This window comes from Lithobates pipiens, unplaced genomic scaffold (genome assembly GCF_037356315.1).
Source record: "Lithobates pipiens isolate NorthernLeopardFrog02 unplaced genomic scaffold, aLitPip1_a1.2 Scaffold_18, whole genome shotgun sequence".
Classification (NCBI taxonomy): Eukaryota; Metazoa; Chordata; class Amphibia; order Anura; family Ranidae; genus Lithobates; species Lithobates pipiens.
In genome coordinates this window covers 616995250-617018098 of record NW_027507758.1, presented here as the reverse complement: position 1 = coordinate 617018098, position 22849 = coordinate 616995250, and the positions used below count along the sequence as shown (strand labels likewise).

Here is a 22849-nt window from a genome sequence, read left to right as displayed (position 1 = left end):
AGTCCCAGTGAACAAGTCCACATATCTTAAATGGTGCACAAATGTTGTGATAGATATTCCTCACGGGGAACTCAGGGAAGTCCACAAATCAGGTGAAACCAAGGGTATCAACTTGTCTGAAGTGATTTCAAAAAATGGATAAAATACTCTTACCAGAGAAGATGGACTCATCTGTCTTACGACGGTTGAGTCAACAGCGCTTGGGGTCCAGACATGGAACCAAATGATGGATTGAAGGTAGTCCGAATGGATGCTGGGGAGGCTTCAGATGTTACAAGACCGTAGTGAGCGTCTCTCAAAGCGTCTCTCACAATGTCAGGATCGAATGTATAGCATTTGGGGTACCAACCCCAAACGTGGAAGGGGGTCCACAAAAAATATAAAGGAAAAAGAAAGCTCCAAATGGAGCAAAATTATGACATGTGATCACAAGGAAGATGTTGAAGACATACTTTGTCGAAACGCGTCAGGCTTGCATCTGGCACCCCCACATTGCTTTTTATTTTAAATATTTCTTCCTTGTGATCACATGTCATAATTTTGTTCATTTTTTATGGCTTTTTAAATAAAACCTAATGGTTACTCTCTGACCTGCACCATTTGGAGCTTTCTTTTTCCTTTATATTTTTTGTGGACCCCCTTCCACGTTTGGGGTTGGTACCCCAAATGCGATACATTCGATCCTGACATTGTGAGAGACGCTTTGAGAGACGCTCACTACGGTCTTGTAACATCTGAAGCCTCCCCAGCATCCATTCGGACTACCCTCAACTCATCATTTGGTTCCATGTCTGGACCCCAAGCGCTGTTGACTCAACCGTCCTAAGACAGATGAGTCCATCTCCTCTGGTAAGAGTATTTTATCCATTTTTTTAAATCACTTCAGACAAGTTGTTACCCTTGATTTCACCTGATTTGTGGACTTCCCTGAGTTCCCCGTGAGGAATATCTATCACAACATTTGTGCACCATTTAATATATGTGGACTTGTTCACTGGGACTCACTATTTAGTTATCAATATTTTTTAGTTCCTACAGTTTCCATGTTGTATTTTTTGTATTTTCACATGCTGTTTTTCACAACCACATAATCCTTTTATGTATGGTTTTGCTATATATATCCAGCGCCACACTATTTGTTACCAGATTGTGAAAGTGGGCCATGGCAGGGTCAGGGGTCAGTGCTGTGTATCCTTTAAAATGGACAGCCCTAGTATTTCACAGCAGGCAGGGGACATTCAAACACTCGCCCCTCTTGGAGCAGCAAGTAGCTGAGTGCATATATAGGACCTAATTATGTAACTGAAGAGGTCATAATAAAAAAGGCAATAATACTGATAAAAGAGGATGTTCCATGGGTAACCTGTGAAGGAGTGAAAGGCACAGAGGGGATTTCCCAGAGGAAAACATAAGTAACAATTAAGGCGGGGAAGGGGCTCCTGAAGAACAGCAGAATAGTTCTGTTTTCCAACTTCTAAGTACTCAACTCCGATATGTAATAGAAAGGTGGGTGGGCAGTAGGTAGGAGAGGTGATGTGGGAAGGTGGTAGGAGAAGTGGTGTGGACAGTAGGAGATGGGGGGGGGGGGGCAGTAGGTACAGACAGGTTTAGGCAGTAGGTAATAGCATTGATGTGGGCAGGTGGTAGGAGAAGTGGTGTGGGCAGTAGGTGATAGAGAGGGGTGTTGACCGTAGGTAGTAGGAGAAGTGGTGTGGGTAGTAGGTGTGAGAGAGGAGTGTTGATCGTAGGAAGGAGAGGTGATATGAGCAGGTGTTAGGAGAAGTGGTGTGGGCAGTAGGAGATGAGGGGGGGGGGGGGTAGTAGGTACAGACAGGTTTAGGCAGTAGGCAATAGCGTTGATGTGGGCAGGTGGTAGGAGAAGTGGTGTGGGCAGTAGGTGATAGAGAGGGGTGTTGACCGTAGGTAGTAGGAGAAGTGGTGTGGGTAGTAGGTGATAGAGAGGAGTGTTGATCGTAGGTAGGAGAGGTGATATGAGCAGGTGTTAGGAGAAATGGTGTGGACAGTAGGTGATAGAGAGGGGTGTGGGCAGTAATAGGAGAGGTGATGTGGGCAGGTGGAAGGAGAAGTGACATGGACTGTAGGTGAAAAGAGAGGGATGGCGGCAGTAGATAGGGGAACCAGAATGAGCAGCAGATAGGAGAAGTGGTGTGAGCAAGTGCAGAGATTGGCATGAGCAGTAGGCAGGAGGTGATAGAGAGATGTAGGCTGTAGATAGGAAAAGTGGTATAGGCAGTAGGTACAGTAGGTGAAGTGGTGTGAGCAGGAGGTTAAAGAAGTGGTGTTACTAGGGGGCAGAGATGGACATGGCCAAGAGGTGATAGAGATGTGGGCAGCAGATAGTAGAAGCAGTACAGGACAGAACACACAGTAAGTGAAGTAGTGTAGGCAGGAAGGTAGAGTAGGCCTTGTGGCCCCTCCAAGAAAATATTATACAGCAGCCACTCTCAACCGGGTTTTCATGGAACCCTAGGGAATTCCTCTGGGGTAAAAAAGGTTTGAAAAGGCTGCAATATAGTAATGAGGCCAATATAACTGTAATCAGTCCAGTTAGTCCAGTAGAAAAAGACTTTCACATACCTTGGTTAGAGCTGTTTGATGGCAGTCGATCTGTTTCTTTTAGGGTTCGGAAATGGACTCGCTTACTGGCTTGGCTCTCGCTGTACAAACCGATGGACTGCACCTGGATTATATAATCTGTGTCTTCCTCCAGGTCCCACAAGACACAGGCCCGATTTGTTGTGTTCACTTCTCTTATAAACCGGTGGATTTGGCCATCCTGCCTCTGGGAAGAAGAAGGACAGCATTGTGTAGTTATAGATAAAATGAGCATTGGCGAATGGCTAACACTACAGACTCAAAAAGTGGGAAGTTTGGTGTTGGCAGTTGTGGGTTTGGTGTTGATGGTGGTGGGATTGGTGATGGAAATGGTGGGTTTATTATTGGTGCTGGGTATGATGATGTTGCTAGGTTTGGCGTAGTCTGTGGGGAGTTTGGTGTTGGCAGTGCTGGGATTAGTGTTGGTGGGTTTGATGTCGGCAGTGGTGGGTTTGATGATGGTGGTGGGTTTGATGTTGGCAGTGGTGAGTTTGGTGTAGTCAGTGCTAGGTTTAATGTTGGTTGTGGTGGGTTTGGTGTAGTCAGTGGTGAGTTTGATGTTGGCAGGGGTGAGTATGATAATGGTGGTGAGTTTGTTGTTTTTGTTTAGTTTGGTCTCGTCAGTGGTGGGTTTGGTGGTGGTGGTGATGATGAGTTTGGTATTGGCGATGATGGGTTTGGTGTAGTCAGTGCTGTGCCTAATACTGGCGGTGGTGAGTTAGCTTTTGGCAAGGGTGGGTATGATGATGGTGATAGTTTTTTTGTTGTTTGGTTTGGTCTCATCAGTGGTGGGTTTGGTGTTGGCGATGATGGGTTTTGTGTAGTCAGTGCTGGGTTTAATGTTGGCAGTGGTGGGTTTGGTGTAGTCGTGGTGAGTTTGATATTGGGTGAGTTTGGCGTTGTCAGCGGTGGGTTTGATTATGGTGGTGGGTTTGTTGTTGTTGGGTTCGGTCTAATCAGTGGTGGGTTTGTTGTTGGCAATGGTGGTTCTAGTTTTGGCAGTGATGGGTTTGATGTTGGTGGTGGAGGGTTTGGTGTTGTTGGATTTGGTGTTGGTGGGTTTGGTGATAGTAGTGGTCTGATGGATAGTTTGGTTTGATGTTGTTGGTATATTCTGTGGGGAGTTATGCCCCATACACACGGTCGGAAATTCAGACGGAAAAAGTCAGATCAGATTATGTTGTCAGAAAATCCAATCGTGTGTGGGCCCTATCGGACTTTTTCTGTCGGAATTTCCACCGGAAAAAGTTTGAGAGCTGGATCAAAAATTTTCCGACATCAAAATCCGATCAGACTTTTTCTGATCGTGTGTAGAAAATTCCGACGCACAAAGTGCCACGCATGTTCAGAGAAAGATTTGAAGACGAAAGCTATTGGCTACTGGCCTCTACGTAGTCCCGTCGTACATTTTGTACATCACCTCGTTCCGAACGATCGGATTTTCCGACAAGTTTGTGCGACCGTGTGTATGCAAGACAAGTTTCTCCCAAAATCCGTCTGAAAAAATCCGATGGATTTTGTGGTCGGTATGTCCGACCGTGTGTATGGGGCATTAGGTGTTGGCAGTGGTGAGTTTGTTGTTGGCAGTGGTGGATTTTAAGATGGTGTTGCATTTGGTTTAGTCAGTGGTGGGTTTGGTGTTGGCAGTGATGGATTTGATGTTGTTGGTTTCGGTATTGTCAGTGGTGGGTTTGATGTTGTTGTTGGCTTTGGTGTAGTTTGTGGCGAGTTTGGTGCTGGTAGTGAATTTGTTGCTGGTATTGGTGGGTTTGGTGGAGTTTGTGGTTTTTGACCGTTTTGTAACTAGAAGCTCTTGGTAGTGTTGCTTAGTAATGAGGGTGTCTGGGTTTATTCTGTGATGTCAGATTTGTGGATTATCCATGTCAACCTTTCTACACTTGCGGCCTACAATGATATGAGGAAATAGATTGCCAGTTCTTGTACCCAGCCTGGTATAGCCAGAGAAACCTCATCTAAAAAAAAAAAAAAAGTTTAAGGATGACTCTGCAGCTGGTTTGAAAACGACTGTTAGTAAAAAAAAAAAGCAAAGTATTCTGGGAAAAGATTGGCAATCCTAACCGAACGAAGTAGTGCATGAAAAATCTTTTTTATTGCAAATAAATGAAACCTTCAGTACATTGAAGAGAGATTGCTAGCTCCTGGGACTAAAATGCAATGCATTATGTGTAATTGCAACTCTGTAATAAATGGAACTTTAAATACATTGAGTGTGGAAAGAGATAATCTGTGATTAATGAATTCCATGATTGTCTGCAGACTGTCGCGCTTAGATTTAGGAGAATGTGCAATTCTCAGATTCCCCGATCCATCTGCTTTTTCAGAATTATTTTGCACATCACTAATCAGACTGCAGGTTTTCCAGACGGTGCTGGTCTCTGCAGTATACAGCGCGGTGCGCTCAGGGGACCGTCTGGGCAATGAAAACACCCGCTGATTTGTGTTAAGCACTTTGGAATGGTGTCTCCGCAGAGAACCGTTTATTTCTGTGGTGATCGCAGATGTCAATACAGATTATTAACATTTGTGCTTTTACTAAAATTGCATTAAGCACCTGGGGCAACTGATGGTGACCCCGGTCCCCTGCATGTTTTATCTTCTAATACTATGCTTTCTGATCCCTGCCAGACTTAATGTAGCTGTAAAAGAACCCTTCCACCAAAAGAACGCTTTTACTGTAAAGAATCCTTTCCTTTACTAATGAGAAATCATTTTCCATACATAATTAATAGTCCCTTTTCCACTGTAAGGTTTCTGAGACAAACAGTAATTTTTCTAAATCAAAAAGATGTATGTATAAATTAGTATCTCACAAAAGTGAGTACACCCCTCACATTTTTGTAAATATTTTATTCTATCTTTTCATGTGACAACACTGAAGAAATGACACTTTGCTACAATGTAAAGTAGTGAGTGTACAGCTTGTATAACAGTGTAAATTTGCTGTCCCCTCAAAATAACTCAACACACAGCTGGTGAGCTCAGCATCATAAAAAGGCCTGGATGTCCATGGAAGACAACAGTGGTGGATGATTGCAGGATCCTCTCTACGCTAAGCCCTTGTACACACGGCCGGACATTCCGACAACAAAATCCGTCGGATTTTGTCCGACGGATTTTGTCCGAAACTTGTGTTGCATACACACGGTCGGACAAAGTTGTCGGAAAATCCGACCGTACGTAACGTGATGATGTTATTTCGTTACGACGGGACTACGTTCAGGCTAGTAGCCAATAGCTTTGGTCTAGGAATTTGATCTGAACATGCGTGGCACTTTGTCCGATCGGAATTCTCTACACACAATCGGACAAAGTCCGATCGGATCATGTTGTCGGAAAGTTTTAGAGCCCAGCTCTAAAACTTTGTCCGTTGGATATTCCGACGGAAACAGTCAGGTGAAGCCCACACACAGTCGGATTATCCGACAACACGGTCCGATCGGACATTTTCCGTCGGAATGTCCGACCGTGTGTACAAGGGCTAAGAGAAACCCATTCACAACATCCAGACAAGTGAAGGACACTCTCTAGAAGGTGGGCATATCATTGTCAAAGTCTGCAATCAATAGAACAAAAAAAAAAAACATATTTGGGGGCACATCCTAAAATGCATTTAAATTCAAGATGATACTGCTATAATTCTTGAATAGAAGACATCACAAATACAGAGGGTTCACTAAAAGGTGCAAACCATTCATAAGCCTGATGAATAGAGAAGCCAGATTAGACATCTAAAAAAGCCAGACCAGTTCTGGAAAAGGATTCTTTGGACGGATGAAGCTAAGATTAATCTGATTAATCTGTACCAGAATGACGGGAAGAAAAAATTGTGAAGGAGACTTGGAACAGCTCATGATCCAAAGCACACAGCGTCATCTGTGGTCACATGGTGGAGCTTGCAGTGTGATGGCATGGGGCATGCATGGCTTCTAGTAGCACTGGACCATCGGTGTTTATTGATGATGTGACAGAAGACAGAAGCAGCCGGATGAATTCTGCAGTGTTTATAGATATACTGTCAGCCCAGATTCAGCCAAATGCAGCAAAGTTGATTGGACGGTCAGGGCCGGCGCTACCAATAGGCAAGGTAGGCGCACCGGCCTAGAGCGCACACCACTAGGGGGCGCTGTTTGTCTTCTGGGAAGGGCCGCTGATAAGCAGCAGCTTCAAGCTGCATGTAGTACATGCTCCTATAATGGTTTCCTATTCCCTGGCTGGGGAGAGGCACGCCATTCACCCAGAGGGGCACAGGGGAGACTGTAGATAGAGGGACTTTTTATTCTTTTTCGGGCAGACTTGCACAAAGACCAACGCCGGCACCACATTAAAGTCCCAGCTTCCAGTCCCTGCTGCCGCTGGTGGACTGATACCACTGCCTGCCCCCTTTAGCAAGTAAGAGGAGAGTGCGGGCTCCAGCTGAGAAAATCAGCGGCAGAAGAACAGTGACAGGCTGGCAACGATCGGTGCAGCAGGCAGAGAAGCTGTAAATCTATGTCCATCCACCTCGTCATCTGTGACACACAGACCCAGCAGTCAGCCAGCAGGAGGGATACTGCAGAGAAGTCACAGAAAAGGTACAGAACATTCCTTGCCCCCATGCCCTGGCTGTTGCCTATGATTCAGGGAAATTTGATGATCAGTGGCGGCTGGTGCTCCAAATTTTTTTTTTTTGGGGGGGGGGGGGGTTTACGGGCAAACAAACCGAAAAATTCTGAAAAAAAAAAACATCAAATGAAGTCACTGCGTCCATCACACACAGCCACTGTGCCCATCACACATAGCCACTGTGCCCATCAAACACAGCCACTGTGCCCATCAAACACAGCCACTGTGCCCATCACACGCAGCCACTGTGCCCATCACACGCAGCCACTGTGCCATCAAATGCAGCCACTGTGTCCATAAATTGCCGCTACTGTGCCCATCAAACACAGCCACTGTGCCCATCAATTGCCGCCACTGTGCCCATCAAATGCCGCCACTGTGCCCATCAACTGCTGCCACTGTGCCCATCAATTGCTTCCACTGTGCCACAGCAATTGCCACCACTGTGCCCATCAATTGCCACCACTGTGCTCCATCAAAACGTAGCCACTGTGCCACATCAAATGCTTCCAGTGTGCCCCCCACCAGCCCGCCGTCTGTACTTACCTGTCTCAGAAGGACAGCTCCTTGATGTCTTCTCCCTTCCTCTCTTCCCATCCTCTGCAATGATTAGACGCCTGTCCAATCACAACGCCTGTCGTTTCAGCCAATCAGGTGACGGGTAACAGATCCGAGTACCTGATTGGCGGAGAGGCAATTTGCTGTTAGGAAAGCGAATGTTCATTCGCTTTTCTAACACAGCTGAGTGACCTGTGAGCACCCAGCATGGGTCACCTTTTTTGACGCCTATTAGAGCCTATGGCTCTAATCAGGTGCTTCAAAAACACCCCCTGCCGCTGTAATTCAGGTGCCCTGTGCCCGAAAAGGGGCCGGGCACCTGAATAGGGGGTTGCAGCTGTGGCCATAGATAGATTCATGCAATGGATTAATCTATCTATTGGTGATAGAGGGGAGGCAGGAGAGAGGGGGTGGCGCCCGTGTGCCCTTAATGCACGGGCCGACACTGGTGATAATCATCATTATAGGAACACAGTAAAAGTGCTTTGAGCCATAGCACCTGTATTGTGTGATGATCATGATGATAACTGAAGAAGGACAGCGAAATACATCCTAAAGCCTGGTGCACACAGGTAGTGTTTGTTTGTTTTTTGTCCAACCCAATGGGCTGAATAAAAAAAAATCCAGAGGAGCTCACTGTACTATGATGTTAGTACAGCAATTTCCCTGCTGAGCTATTGTGTTATGCTATGAATATTCTATGAATATTCACTTTCCTAACACCTTTCCTCCAATCAGGTGCTCAGGTCTGTTGCCTGTCAACTGATTGGCTGAAACGACAGTCGCTGTGATTGGATGCCTATCAGGCGTCCAGTCATAGCAGAGGACAGGAAGAGACGACGGTAGAAGACATTGAGGAGACCGCTCGCCACCATTACACCCGCTGCCCCACCGAGAGACAGGGTAAGTGCCAGGCAGACGGCGGGTGGGGGGTACACTGGCAGCATTTGATGGGCACAGTGGGGGCATTTGATGGGCCCAGTGGGAGCATTTGACATGGTACAGTGGCTGCGCTTGATGGGCACAGTGGCGGCAACTGATGGCCACAGCGGTGGCAACTGATGGCCACAGCGGCGGCGTTTAACGGGAAAGTGGCGGCGTTTAATGGTACAGTGGTGGCGTTTAATGGCACAGTGACGACAATTGATGGCCACAGTGAGGCTGCAATTGATGGCACAGTGGTGACAATTGATGGCACAGTGGTGACAATTGATGGCACAGTGAGGCTGCAATTGATGGTTTTTTTTTTAGATTTTCTCAGGTTGTTTGCGCCACCCCAAAAATTTTGAGCACCAACCGCCCCTATCACACAGAGCGGGCTCCACTTTGCTCAGCGGGAGATCTGTCCACTGTTCCCTGCTGAGCAGAGCAGGAGGATGACAGGTCCCTGTCCACTCAGTGTGTGCAGAACAGATACAGACCAAGCCCACTCTGCTCTATGGGCAGTCAGGTGTAGATAGACTTCTCTGTCCATTTACATCCGACTGCCATCCGATCCACCTACATAAAAATATCCCTTGATAGCAAAGCTGCATTTTTTTTCTTAGATGGGTGGGCAGGATTGGGGTCCCCATCAGGTAGGCTGCACGGGGCCCCATGATTTCTAACAGCAGCCTTGCTTCCTGGTCTTCCGGCCAGGTCCAGAGACGCAGGTGTGGGCCTGGCAGAAGAGTGCAACAGGTTCCTGCACTGGACTCCATTACTCCACCTGTCCGGTGCACGACATGCTGAGCCTTGCTCTGTGCCAAGCAACACAGTTCCCCTACCTCCACCGCTCGCTCACCCGCCGCCGGCTCGCCTCCTGCACATCCCTCCGCCGGCTGTATATATCCCATAAGAGGAGGGAGAAGGGGGTAGGCTAGGTACAAGGAAGTCCAGGTTTTGTTTATACCATGCCCATCAAGCCCCTCCCACAATCTTGTTTGTCTACACCCACTTAGCGTGCCGCAGGTCACTGTCTCCCTTAAGTGTCCCGAATTCTCAAGTTCAAAAGTTGGGAGGTATGCGTATACATGGGCAGGGCAAAGGGGGTGGAGTCACTGGGCAGAGCCAAGGGGGGGGGGCAGCAAAATTAGGTTTCGCCTAGAGTGTCAAAAATCCTTGCACCAGCCCTGTTCACAGTACAGATGGACAATGATCCAAAATACAATGCAAAAGCAACCCAGAAGCTTTTGAAGGAAAAGAAGTGGAATATTCTGCAATGGCCGAGTCAATCTCCTGATCTCAACCCAATTGAGCATGCATTTCACTTGCTGAATGCAAAAAAAGTAATTGTCATTAAAGGATTCTCAACAAAATATTAAAAAATAAACATCTTATTTATGATTATATTCATTTGTCCAATTACATTTGAGCCCCTGAAAATGGGGGAGGGGGCTGTGTATACAAATGGTTGCAGTTCCTAAAATCTGTACTTGATATTTGTGTTCAACCCCTTGAATTAAAGCTGAAAGTCTGCACTTCAAATTAATTTGGATAGTTTGGTTCAAATTTTCTGGTGGCATACAGAGCCAAAAGTATGAAAACGGTGCCTGTGTCCAAAAATATATGGACCTAACTGTATATACAGTGCCTTGAAAAAGTATTCATACCCCTTGAAATTTTCCACGTGTTGTCATGTTACAAGCAAAAAATGTAAATGTAATTTACTGGGATTTTATGCGATAGACCAACACAAGGTGGCACATAATTGTGAAGTGGAAGGAAAATGATAAATGGTTTTCTAGGTCTATATATGTGAAAAGTGTGGCGTGCATTTGTATTCAGCCCCCCTTTACTCTGATACCCCTAACTAAAATCTAGTGGAACCAATTGCCTTCAGAAGTCACCTAATTAGTAAATAGAGTCCACCTGTGTGTAATTTAATCTCATTATAAATACAGCTGTTCTGTGAAGTCCTCAGAGGTTTGTTAGAGAACCTTAGTGACTAAACAGCAACCTGAAAGGCCAAGGAACACACCAGACAGGTCAGGGATAAAGTTGTGGAGAAGTTTAAAGCAGGGTTAGGTTATAAAAAAAAAACATCCCAAGCTTTGAACATCTCACGGAGCACTGTTCAATACATCACCCGAAAATGGAAAGAGTATGGTACAACTGCAAACCTACCAAGACATGGCCGTCCACCTAAACTGACAGGCCGGGCAAGGAGAGCATTAATCAGAGAAGCAGCCAAGAGGCCCATGGTAGCTCAGGTGGGAGAATCTGTCCACAGGACAGCTATTAGTCGTGCTCTCCACAAATCTGGTCTTTATGGAAGAGTGGCAAGAAGAAAGTCATTGTTGAAAGAAAGCCAGAAGATGTCCATTTTGCGAGAAGCCATGTGGGGGACACAGCAAACATGTGGAAGAAGGTTCTCTGATCAGATGAGACCAAAATTTAACTTTTTGGCCTAAAAGCAAAACGCTATGTGTGGCGGAAAACTAACACTGCACATCAGCCTGAACACACCATCCCCACCGTGAAACATGGTGGTGTCAGCATCATGTTGTGGGGATGCTTTTCTTCAGCAGAGACAGGGAAGCTGGTCAGAGTCGATAGGAAGATGGATGGAGCCAAATACAGGGCAATCTTATACACACACGACGGACTTTCCGGCAGAAAAGGTCCGATGGTCTTCCCGACCGAGTTACGACGGACTTCCGTCTGTTTGTTTTGAACGTGATGAAGTACAGCGGGACTAGAAAAGAAAGTTCAATAGCCAGTAGCCAATAGCTGCCCTTGCGTTGTATTTGGCCCCGCATACAGAGGAATGTTTTCCCGATAGAAATTGATTCCGTTGGACAGATCTGAAACATGTTCTATTTCTAGGTCCGTTGGAATTTTTGAAGAAAAAAGTCAGATGAAGCCCCACACGATCACAGGATCGTAATATCCGATGGAATGATTCCATCTGACCTTTTCTGCTAGAAAGTTCGGTCGTGTGTACGCGGCATTAGAGGAAGACCTGAGTCTGCAAAAGACTTGAGACCGGGGCGGAGGTTCACCTTCCAGCAGGACAACGACCCTAAACATACAGCCAGAGCTACAATGGAATGGTTTACATCAAAGCATATTCATGTGTTAGAATGGCCAAGTCAAAGTCCAGACCTAAATCCAATTGAGAATCTGTGGCGAGGCTTGAAAATTGCTGTTCACAGACGCTCTCCATCCAATCTGACAGAACTTGAGATATTTTACAATGAAGAATGGGCAGAAATGTCCCTCTCTAGATGTGCAAAGCTAGGAGAGACATCCCCAAAAAGACTTGCAGCTGTAATTGCAGAGAAAGGAGATTCTACAAAGTATTGACTCCGGGGGGCGCCATACAAATGTGCCCCACACTATTCATATATTTACTTGGAAAAAATGTTGAAAACCATTTATAATTTTGTCCTTATACAGGAATAGTATCATTGCTCAGTAAAGCTCCACCTTCTATCATTAAAAAGATGTCCTTGAACTCCTTTGCTTAGGCTGAGATGATGTCATCAGTCTGCTGCAGGCAGGAGGAAGCATTTCCTCAGTCCCCCCTCCCCCAGTCATATTGCCTAGGCTGAGATGATGTCATCAGTCTGATGCAGGCAGAAGGAAGCATTTCCCCCAGTGACTTTGTCTAGGCTGAGGTGATGTTGCCTATCTACTGCAAGCAGGAGGAAGAATAACTTCAGTCTCCCCTCCCCTAGTGACTTTGCCTAAGTTCAGAGGATGTCATCAGTCTGCTGCAGACAGGAGGATACATTTCCTCTGTCTCCCCTCCCCCAGTGACTTTGCCTAGGCTCAGAAGATGCTGCCAGCCTGCTGCCAGCAGGAGGAAGCATTTCTTCAGTCTCCCCTCCCTCGATGACCTTTCTTAAGTTGAGAGGATATCATCAGTCTGCTGCAGACAGGAGGACACATTTCCTCAGTCTCCCCTCCGCCAGTACCTTTGCCTAGGTTGAGATTATGTCGCCAGTCTGCTGCAAGCAGGAGGAAGCATTTCTTCAGTCTTCCCTCTACCAATGACTTTTAGTCTGAAATAATGTCATTAGTCTGCTGCAGGCAGAAGAAAACATTTCCTCAGTCTCCCCTCCCTCAGGTGATGTAATCAGTCTGCTGCAGGCAGAAGGAAGCATTTCCTCAGTCCCCCCTCCCCCAGTCATACTGTCTAGGCTGAGATGATGTCATCAGTCTGCTGCAGGCAGGAGGAAGCATTTCCTCAGTCTCCCCTCCTGCAGTGATCAGACTGCAACATTGTAACAAGTCACCAGGTAAGAGACTGCAGTAGGGGCCGATCTGTGTCAGGCAGGATTTTGCTGATTGTGTCACCCCTGAGCTGGTATTTGGTTAGATGGTGATCCTGGATGATACCTGAATAAAAATGGCGCTGGCCTTCTGGCGAAAAAAAGCAGATGAAGGCATTGTCAGGGGTAGGATTGTGATCTGCGTGAGAGATAACAAATAATTGGAAGCCTTACACTGGCACGCTGCTGATAATATACGTTTATATACAGTATCTCACAAAAGTATGTACACCGCTCACATTTTTGTAACTATTTTCTTCTATCTTTTCATGTGACAACACTGAAGAAAAGACACTTTGCTACAATGTAAAGTAGTGAGTGTACAGCTTGTATAACACTGTAAATTTGCTGTCCCCTCAAAATAACTCAACACAGCAATTAACCACTTCAGCCCTGGACCATTTTGCTGGTCGAAGACCAGACCAGTTTTTGCGATTCGGCACTGCGTCGTGTTAACTGACAATTGCGCGGTCGTGCGACGTGGTTCCTGAACAAAATTGACGTCCTTTTTTTCCCACAAATAGAGCTTTCTTTTGGTGGTATTTGATCACCCCTGCGGTTTTTATTTTTTGCGCTATAAACAAAAATAGAGCGACAATTTTGAAAAAAAAGCATTATTTTTTACTTTTTGTAATAATAAATATCCCCCAAAAATATATAAAAAATATTATTTTCCCTCAGTTTAGGCCGATACGTATTCTTCTACATATTTTTGGTTAAAAAAAAAATCGCAATAAGCGATTATTGATTGGTTTGCGCAAAAGTTATAGCGTTTACAAAATAGGGGATAGTTTTATGGCATTTTTATAAATATATTTTTTTTTACTAGTAATGGCGGCGATCAGCGATTTTTATTGTGACTGCGACATTATGGCGGACACATCGGACATTTTTGACACATTTTTGGGACCATTGTCATTTATACAGCAATCACTGCTATATAAATGCAGTGATTCCTGTGTAAATGACACTGGCAGTGAAGGGATTAAATCAGTGGGTGGCAGTGTAGGGGTTAAGTGTTCCTAGGGGCGTGTTACTAACTGTTGGGAGCTGGGATTTAACTTAGTGAACACTGATCTCTGCTCCAATCACATGGAGCAGAGATCAGCATCACTTGTTGCTAGGCAGAATGGGGAGATGCTATTTACAACGGCATTTCCTCATTCAGCCGCCCCGTGAGATGATCGCGGGTATGCCCGCGGCGATCGAGTCCGCGGGACCCGCGACCGGACTCACGGAGGTCCCGACCAGCACGCGAGTGCGCCGCCGGCGGCGCGCTCACGATGGCAGGGCAGCATTAAAGATTGGACGTACCTGTACGCCAATATGCCTGCCCGTGCCATTCTGCCGACGTACATCGGCGTGCGCTGGTCGGGAACCGGTTAATGGCTGTGTGTTGAGTTATTTTGAGGGGACAGCAAATTTACACTGTTATACAAGCTGTACACTCACTACTTTACATTGGAGCAAAGTGTCTTTTCTTCAGTGTTGTCACATGAAAAGATAGAATAAAATATTTGCAGAAATGTGAGGGGTGTACTCACTTTTGTGAGATGCTGTATATGACAGGTCCACTTTAACATTATTGTGACGTGGTACAAATATCATGTGATGACAGCTGCAGCCGCCCTCCTACCTGCTGAGATATAGCATATCCAATGATGATGTCACCCTCAGGGACATCCCACGAGACGGTGGCGGAGTTAGCCTTCAGCTGTGTGACCGTGACGTTGACCGGAGAAGGAGGTCGATCTGGAAGGAGACACAAAAGTGACAATGAGCGAAGGTTACAGGCTGCCTCCTCACCCTCCACCTTGGCGGTGACGTGGCGCCCTATGCCTGCCAAGTGACACCATCCTGCGGCAGAGTCAGCGTGGGGGAATATCGGTGACAGATGGGGACACCTCTCTGTGGATGACACCCAAGAGGGAGAGGTGTCAGAGTCTGGCAGGAGGAGACGGCCATCTGTCACCCAGTTCTGTACATACAATGCGTTCCAGGAACACCGAGTGTCACCAGAGATGTGGCACGCGGTCCTCATCGTTTGGAAAACACGGAAAATATAACTCATCCGCCTTTCCTTGGGTTTGATGCAAAATTCTGCACAGTCTATAAAATGTGAAACGCAGACAGATGGCGGTAAAAAAAAAAAAATTACGTGGCTACGAGAGAAGATCCCTCTCCACATGATAGTGATAAGGAAAGTGACGCGCTCGGCTCACGGTAGATACAAAGTAAAATAGAAGGATAGAAAGCAGAACAATGTGGAGAGCCTTGAGCGAGTGAAGCAAGACGGAAGCCATTTAGGACCCCCCCCCCCCCCCCCCAAACAAATATTTTATATATTAAATCGTTCTCTGAATTCAGAATTTGTACAAACAGCACATCAATAATTACCAGAGACATTCATTTCTGTTATTTTGGAACACCGTATCAGACCCAGACTCTTAAACACCTCGCTGTAGAACAAGGAGACTCAGGGTTCTATTACACAAGTGGCGAGGGGGGCAGTAAAAACAAGAGATGTTCACCTGAATCCTACCAATCATGAATCCTACTCCCAGATGTTCACCTGAATCCTACCAATCATGAATCCTACTCCCAGATGTTCACCTGAATCCTATCAATACAGCTGGGCAGGGTCGTGCCCAATGCTGTGGCCATTGCATTTTTAACTCCAGCACTGCCTGTCAAACTTGGTTACTGATTTTAATGGGGCCAAAATTTCGCAGTTGTAGCATGGTCCCGAAAAAAGAAAAAAACAACAGGCATTAGAAGGCAACAGTAGTGCCTCCTGAATGCCTGTTAACTGTGGCTGTGCTGCCCCCTGAAAAGCGATCCACTGCTGACTGCTTTTCAGAGGGCTGTAAGCATTACCGATAATGTGAAACCTGTCTCCCCCCCCCCCCCCCCCACATTGCACAAAAAGACATTCCAAGGATCATGGAAAAGAATTTGATTCAACATCTTTATGCAAGGTCATTCTAGGAAGCAAATCTGTTATTATATAAAGAACCGAACATTAGCATATAAGCACTTAGTGATGTAAGTTACATTTTAATAAAACATAATATATAAAGAACTGAACATTAGCACATAAGTACTTTAAAAGCAATTTATATAAAAAACAAACATTAGCATATAAGCACTTAGTAATGCCTTGGTACATGAGGTCACCCAACACATCAGTGTCACCTGCAAGGTAATGATGAGATGCCTAGGCACACATGAGGACATTCAACATACCAGTGCAATTCACAGGGCAATGATGAGATGCCTAGGCACACATGAGGACATTCAACATACCAGTGCAATTCACAGGGTAATGATGAGATGCCTAGGCACACATGAGGACATTCAACATACCAGTGCAATTCACAGGGTAATGATGAGATGCCTAGGCACACATGAGGACATTCAACATACCAGTGTCATTCACAGGGTAATGATGAGATGCCTAGGCACACATGAGGACATTCAACATACCAGTGCCATTCACAGGGCAATGATGAGATGCCTAGGCACACATGAGGACATACAACATACCAGTGTCATTCACAGGGTAATGATGAGATGCCTAGGCACACATGAGGACATACAACATACCAGTGCCATTCGCAGGATAATGATGAGATGCCTAGGCACACATGAGGACATACAACATACCAGTGCCATTCACAGGATAATGATGAGATGCCTAGGCACACATGAGGACATACAACATACCAGTGCCATTCACAGGGTAATGATGAGATGCCTAGGCACACATGAGGACATACAACATACCAGTGCAATTCACAGGGTAATGATGAGATGCCTAGGCACACATGAGGACATACAACATACCAGTGCCATTCACAGGGTAATGATGAGATGCCTAGGCACACATGAGGACATAAAACATACCAATGCCATTCACAGGGTAATGATGAGATGCCTAGGCACACATGAGGACATAAAACATACCAATGTCATTCACAGGGTAATGATGAGATGCCTAGGCACACACGAGGTTACCCAACATATCAGTATCACCCACAAGAAGAGGATGAGAGACCTCTAGAAACACATGAGGTCACTCAATGTATTAGTGTTGCCCACAAGATAATAATGGGATGACCAGGCACACATGAGGTCATCCAACACCTCAGTGCCATTCATAAGGTAATGATGAGATGCCTAGGCACACATGAGGTCATCCAACATATCTGTGTCATTCACAGGGTAATGATGAGATGCCTAGGCACACATGAGGTCACCCAACATATCCATTTTGCCCAGAAGGTGATGATGAGATATCTAGGCACACATGAGGTCACCCAACATATCAGTATTGACCAGAAGGTGATGATGGGATGTCTAGGCACACATGAATTTGCCCAACATATCAGTGTCCTATACAAGGTATGATAATAAGATACCTAGGCACACATGAGGTTGTTCAATATGTCAGTGTCATCAATGTCACCCACTAGGTAATGGCAAGATACCTAGGCATACAAGAGTTCATCCAATATCTCAGTATCACCTACAAGGTAATGATGAGAAGACTAGGCATACATGGGATCACCCAACATACCAGTGTAACCTATAAGGTAACGATGAGATACCTAGTCACACATAAGGTCTCCCAGAAGATCGGTGTCACCGACAAAGTAATTGTGAGATGCCCAAGCACACATGAGTTCATCTAACATATCATTGTCACCCACAAGGTAATGGTGAGATGCCTAGGCACATCTGAGGCCATCCAATATGTCAGCATCATTCAGAAGGTATTAATGAGATCCCAAGGCAAACAAGGTCACCCAACATATCAATATGTCTCCCACAAGGTATTTATGAGATGCCTAGGCACACATGATGTCGTTCAACATACTAGTGTCATCCGCAGGGTAATGATGACAGACATACACACTAATGCTGCGTACACACGACCGGACTTAAGTCCGGCAGACTTTCGACGGAGTTCTGACGGAGTTCTGACGGACTTTCCGAATGAACAGACTTGGCCACACACAATCACACCAAAGTCCGACGGATTCGATTGTGATGACATACGACCGGACTAGAAAGTTCATAGCCAGTAGCCAATAGCTGCCCTCGCATCGGTTTTTGTCCGTCGGACTAGCACACACACGAGCGGATTTCTCGGTAGGAACTGGGTCTGGCGGAGTTCTGGCAGAAAAATTTGAAACATGTTCCATTTCTAAAGTCTGTCAGACTTTTGCAAATCAAAAGTCTGCTGCAGCCCACACACGTTCGAATAGTCTGCCGGAATCGTTCCGTCAGACTTTTGATGTTGAAAAGTCCGGTCGTGTGTACGCGGCATTAGGTTACTCAACATATCAGTGTCCCTCATGAGGTGATGATGAGATGCCTAGGCACACATGAGATCACCCAATATATTCGTTACATATGTAAGGTTGAATGAAGACACTAGTCCATCCAGTTCGTCCTGTGTAGGTTTATGCGTGTTAATGTTGATGAACACACATAGTGTATGCCCACAAAATAGTTACGCAATGCCCAGGCACACATGAGGTCATCCGCCATCTCTGTGTCATTCACACGGTAATAATGGGATGCCTAGGCACACATGGGGGGGTCACCCAACATATTAGTGCTGCCCATAAGGTAAAGATGAGATGCCCAGGCACACATGAGGTCATCTCAGTGCCATTCACAAGGCAATGAGATACCTAAGCACACATGAGAACACCCAGCATATCTGTGTCACCCACAAAGTGTTGATGAGAAGCCTACACACACACACACAAGGTCATCCAACAAATCATTGTCATCCATAAAGGTAATGATGAGATGCCTAGCCATACATGAGGTCATCCGCCATCTCTGTGTCATTCACAGGGTAATGATGGTATGTCTAGGCACACATGGGGGTCACCCAACATAATGGTGATGCCCATAAGGTAAAGATGAGATGCCCAGGCACACCCGAGGTCATCCGTCATCTCAGTGCCATTCATAAGGCAATGAGATACCTAAGCACATATGAGAACACCCAGCATATCTGTGTCACCCAGGAAGTGATGATGGGAAGCCTACACACACACGAGGTCATCCAACAAATCATTCATAAGGTAATGATGAGATGCCTAGCCCTACATGAGGTCATCCAACATCTCAGTGTCATTCACAAGGTAATGATGAGATGCCTAAGCACACATGAGATCACTCAACATATCTGTGTCACCCACAAAGTGATGATGAGATGCCCACACATGCAAGGTCATACAACATATCATTGCCATCCATAAGGTAATGATGAGATGCCTAGCCATACATGAGGTCATCCAACATGTCAAAGTCACCCATAAGGTAATGATGAGATGCCTAGCCATACATGAGGTCATCCAACATGTCAAAGTCACCCATAAGGTAATGATGAGATGCCTAGCCATACATGAGGTCATCTAACATGTCAAAGTCACCCATAAGGTAATGATGAGATGCCTAACCGCACATGAGGTCATCTAACATGTCAAAGTCACCCATAAGGCAATGATGAGATGCCTAGCCATACATGAGGTCATCCAACATGTCAAAGTCACCCATAAGGTAATGATGAGATGCCTAACCGCACAAGAGGTCACCCAACATATCTGTGTCACCCACAAAGGGATGATGAGATGCCCACACACACACGAGGTCATCCAACATATCATTGTCATCCATAAGATGTCCAGGGCCAGGCACAGAGGTCAGCCAACATAATAATGTCTTCCATAAGGTATTGATGATATGGCTAGGCATGCATAAAGACAATATAAGACAAATAGAAAGCATACTGTCAGTTTATATACATAGATTCCTATCTTCTCTCCCCCAGCCTGTTTTTGCCCTTTTTTGGTGGTACCTGCTCACACTTGTTCCTCGTTGAGATGTGAATGACATTGCTTATTAGTCCACCAATGGATGATGTTACATGATGAGCATCAAGTTTGTTTCCTTTTTTAAAGACAGGAAACATCATGACACCATTTTCTATTTATCTTGTAGTGATTCGAAGAACTGCAAAACCTTGATCACCAGTTCTTTCCATAAGATAGAGAACATTTCCACCAAGAATCAAAAACAAGTTTCTTTGTAGCAGAATTGTATCCATTGTCTTGGATTGTCATCGCTTTGTTATATTGATGAAGATACATTGTATACATAGAGATACTTACTTGCTCTCACCAAGCAAAGGTCACAGCTGAACAGAACCAGCACAGCTGGGCTCAGATAGACAGGGATATGAGCCATCTCCACCACACTCCTGCCCCACACACTGCCCTTGTATTGCAGGCTCAGGAGAGAGACACAAGTCATTGGAACTTCAGGTCTGGACAGTCAGCTCCAGATATTCCCTACACGGTATAGGAGGGGACACAGCGGACATCTGCACGGGGCCCCATCCACGGTTGGGGGAGATGAAGGCTTCACACATAGGTTCTTGATGAAGCCCTCCTGGGATCCCGGTCTCCGAGGGGCCCTGAGGATAAAATACATAGAGTTGTTAGTTATTGTTCTCGGGTCACAGATTTCAGAAACGCTGCGTAAAATAAATGTGAAATGATCCATTCTGATCGAATTCCCTGTGAACTTCCCAAGCTTCCTCCATTAAGGATTCCATAGCAGAACAGCGCTAATCGAATCAATACCGCCATTGCCTTCTCATCTGCTTCATATAAAAATGTGTTGAGTAAATAGATACCAAACATGTCAAGCTTTAAAACTGAAATGTTAAAAAAAAATAAAAAATACAGTACCCAAAATTGTCCATAGGAGACAATTTAATAACCATTGACACGTCATCAGTTTAGAGATTACAAGAATGTTTGCTCTCATTGTGATTTCTGAGGCAAGTACACATGTGTCACATATATGTGCGGGATGGTGAGGGTACCTTTACATTTTTTAAGTTTATTTCATGACAATTTTTACTTTACTTAAAATTTTTAAATTTTTTTTTTTTGCTATTACAAGGAGACTAGTAAACCCCCTATGTAATAACATGGGAAGGTGACAGGTCCTCTTTATGGAGATATCAGGGTCCAATGTCTCCCCTATACTGCAGATAAACAAGTACAAATCATGTTTCCCCAGCTACAGTAGCCGCTTATTGACAGCTGGGAACCCAGAATAGATGTAACCCATCTCGCTTCAGGGTTCATTAGTTAGAGGAGGGATTGGGGATTTGATGTTCCTCTATCTCCTCCTGAACAATGGGAACATTTTGCTTGTGGAAAGTGCAGGAACAATGTGACCAGTTGTGTTGCTATGGCTATTTTAGTGATTTTTATAGCATAAATATGGAATAACACATTAAAATCATGTGCCAGGGATCTATTAGAGCAGATGCTCATTTCCATGCAGTAGGTGCTCATTCTTATGTGCATGTGCAGGATCCTGAGCATAGAAGCCTCACTAGACAGGCAAGGACTAGAATGAGCATGTGGAGGAGCATTGATGCGTTCGTGCAGGCAAGTACACAAAAGTGTGCTCATACGCACACAACCACAGATCGTGGTGCCCTATTTAAAGTGAGAGTCTGCCTGGCCTCAGTGTTGGATTGTCTTCAGCTCTGGTTCTTGAATGTCTACTAACCTTGTTCCTGACCAGGCTATGTCTGCCACCTCTCTTGGATCACCCCTGCCTGTTATATCTGCTCACTTGTGTTACGGACCTTGGCTTGGATTTCTGACTAAGTCATCACCTCCCGACTTGGTGCCTCACTGCCAACACATTACTGACTAATGCCTGTTCCTGACCTTGAACTTGATCTTGACCCTACACCTGTCTGCCTGTCTGCTGCTGAACAAGGCTTGTGACCAGACTCCATAATACCACTGGAAGGACTCCTGTGTTTCCAATTTTTGGTTCACTACAACAGTTTCCTGGCACCTGTGCCCTTCCACTGCCCTAGCAGTCCCTTGGCTTGGGTGGGAATTGCACAAGTGGCCACTCTCATCATCTTGGGCTCCACAATCAGGTACATGATACCATGCATTGTATTTAGAATCTAGGCTTCCCCTATTCATATGCTAATGAACTGGTTGGACTGGTTCAAGAGCTCAGGGCAGGAGCCAAAGGATAAGGAGGGGCAGCACCTTTCTGGTGCTATAAAAGTGATTGGGTGTTGCCCAAATCAATCTCACATGAAAGCAGATCACTGAATACCAGGCCATTTATAAACATACTTTCGTATATAAAAATAAATAATATATATATATATATTTTTTTTTTTTTTATGTCACACGGTATTCGTGCAGAGGTTTTTCAAACGCAATTTGTTTTGAAAAAATACATTTTAATGAATTCAAAAACACAATATATATACACCGATTTTTTTGTATAGTATGCTGAGTCAAGAGATACCTAACACGTCAGGCTTTAAAATTGCGCACACTCGTGGAATGGCGACAAACTATGGTACTTTAAACTCTCCAAATGTGGCGCTTTAAACTCCTTTACAGGTTACATGTTTAGAGTTACAGAGGAGGTCTAGCTCTAAAATGATTGCTCTCCCTCTAACATTTGGGGCGATACCTCACATGTGTGGTTCAAACACCATTTACATATGCAGGTGTGACTTGCGTATGTGTTCGCTTCTGTGCGGAAAGCACAGACGGATAGGGGCGCTTTACATTTTTTCCCTTATTTTTTATTTTTACACTGTCTCTTTTATTTTTTTGATCATTTAAACATGCCTTGTAATAGAAAGAAGGATGATGGGTCCTCTTTCTCTCCTTTACCTTTAAAAGCAAAAGATGAACATGGTAGCACAG

General features: G+C 45.2%; 1 protein-coding gene across 3 annotated transcripts in view; it reads right to left on the bottom strand.

Annotated features, from left to right (window-relative positions):
- FNDC4 (fibronectin type III domain containing 4) overlaps positions 1-22849 on the bottom strand; it is a 57979-nt gene that overhangs the window by 11438 nt on the left and 23692 nt on the right. For all 3 annotated transcript variants that reach the window (XM_077489374.1, XM_077489372.1, XM_077489373.1), the window contains exons 2-4: positions 20249-20553; positions 14692-14807; positions 2599-2803 (exon numbers count right to left, since the gene is read on the bottom strand). In XM_077489374.1, the coding sequence (XP_077345500.1) occupies positions 2599-2803; positions 14692-14807; positions 20249-20390 (463 nt within the window). In that variant the 5' untranslated portion in view covers positions 20391-20553. The remainder of the gene's footprint in view (positions 1-2598; positions 2804-14691; positions 14808-20248; positions 20554-22849) is intronic.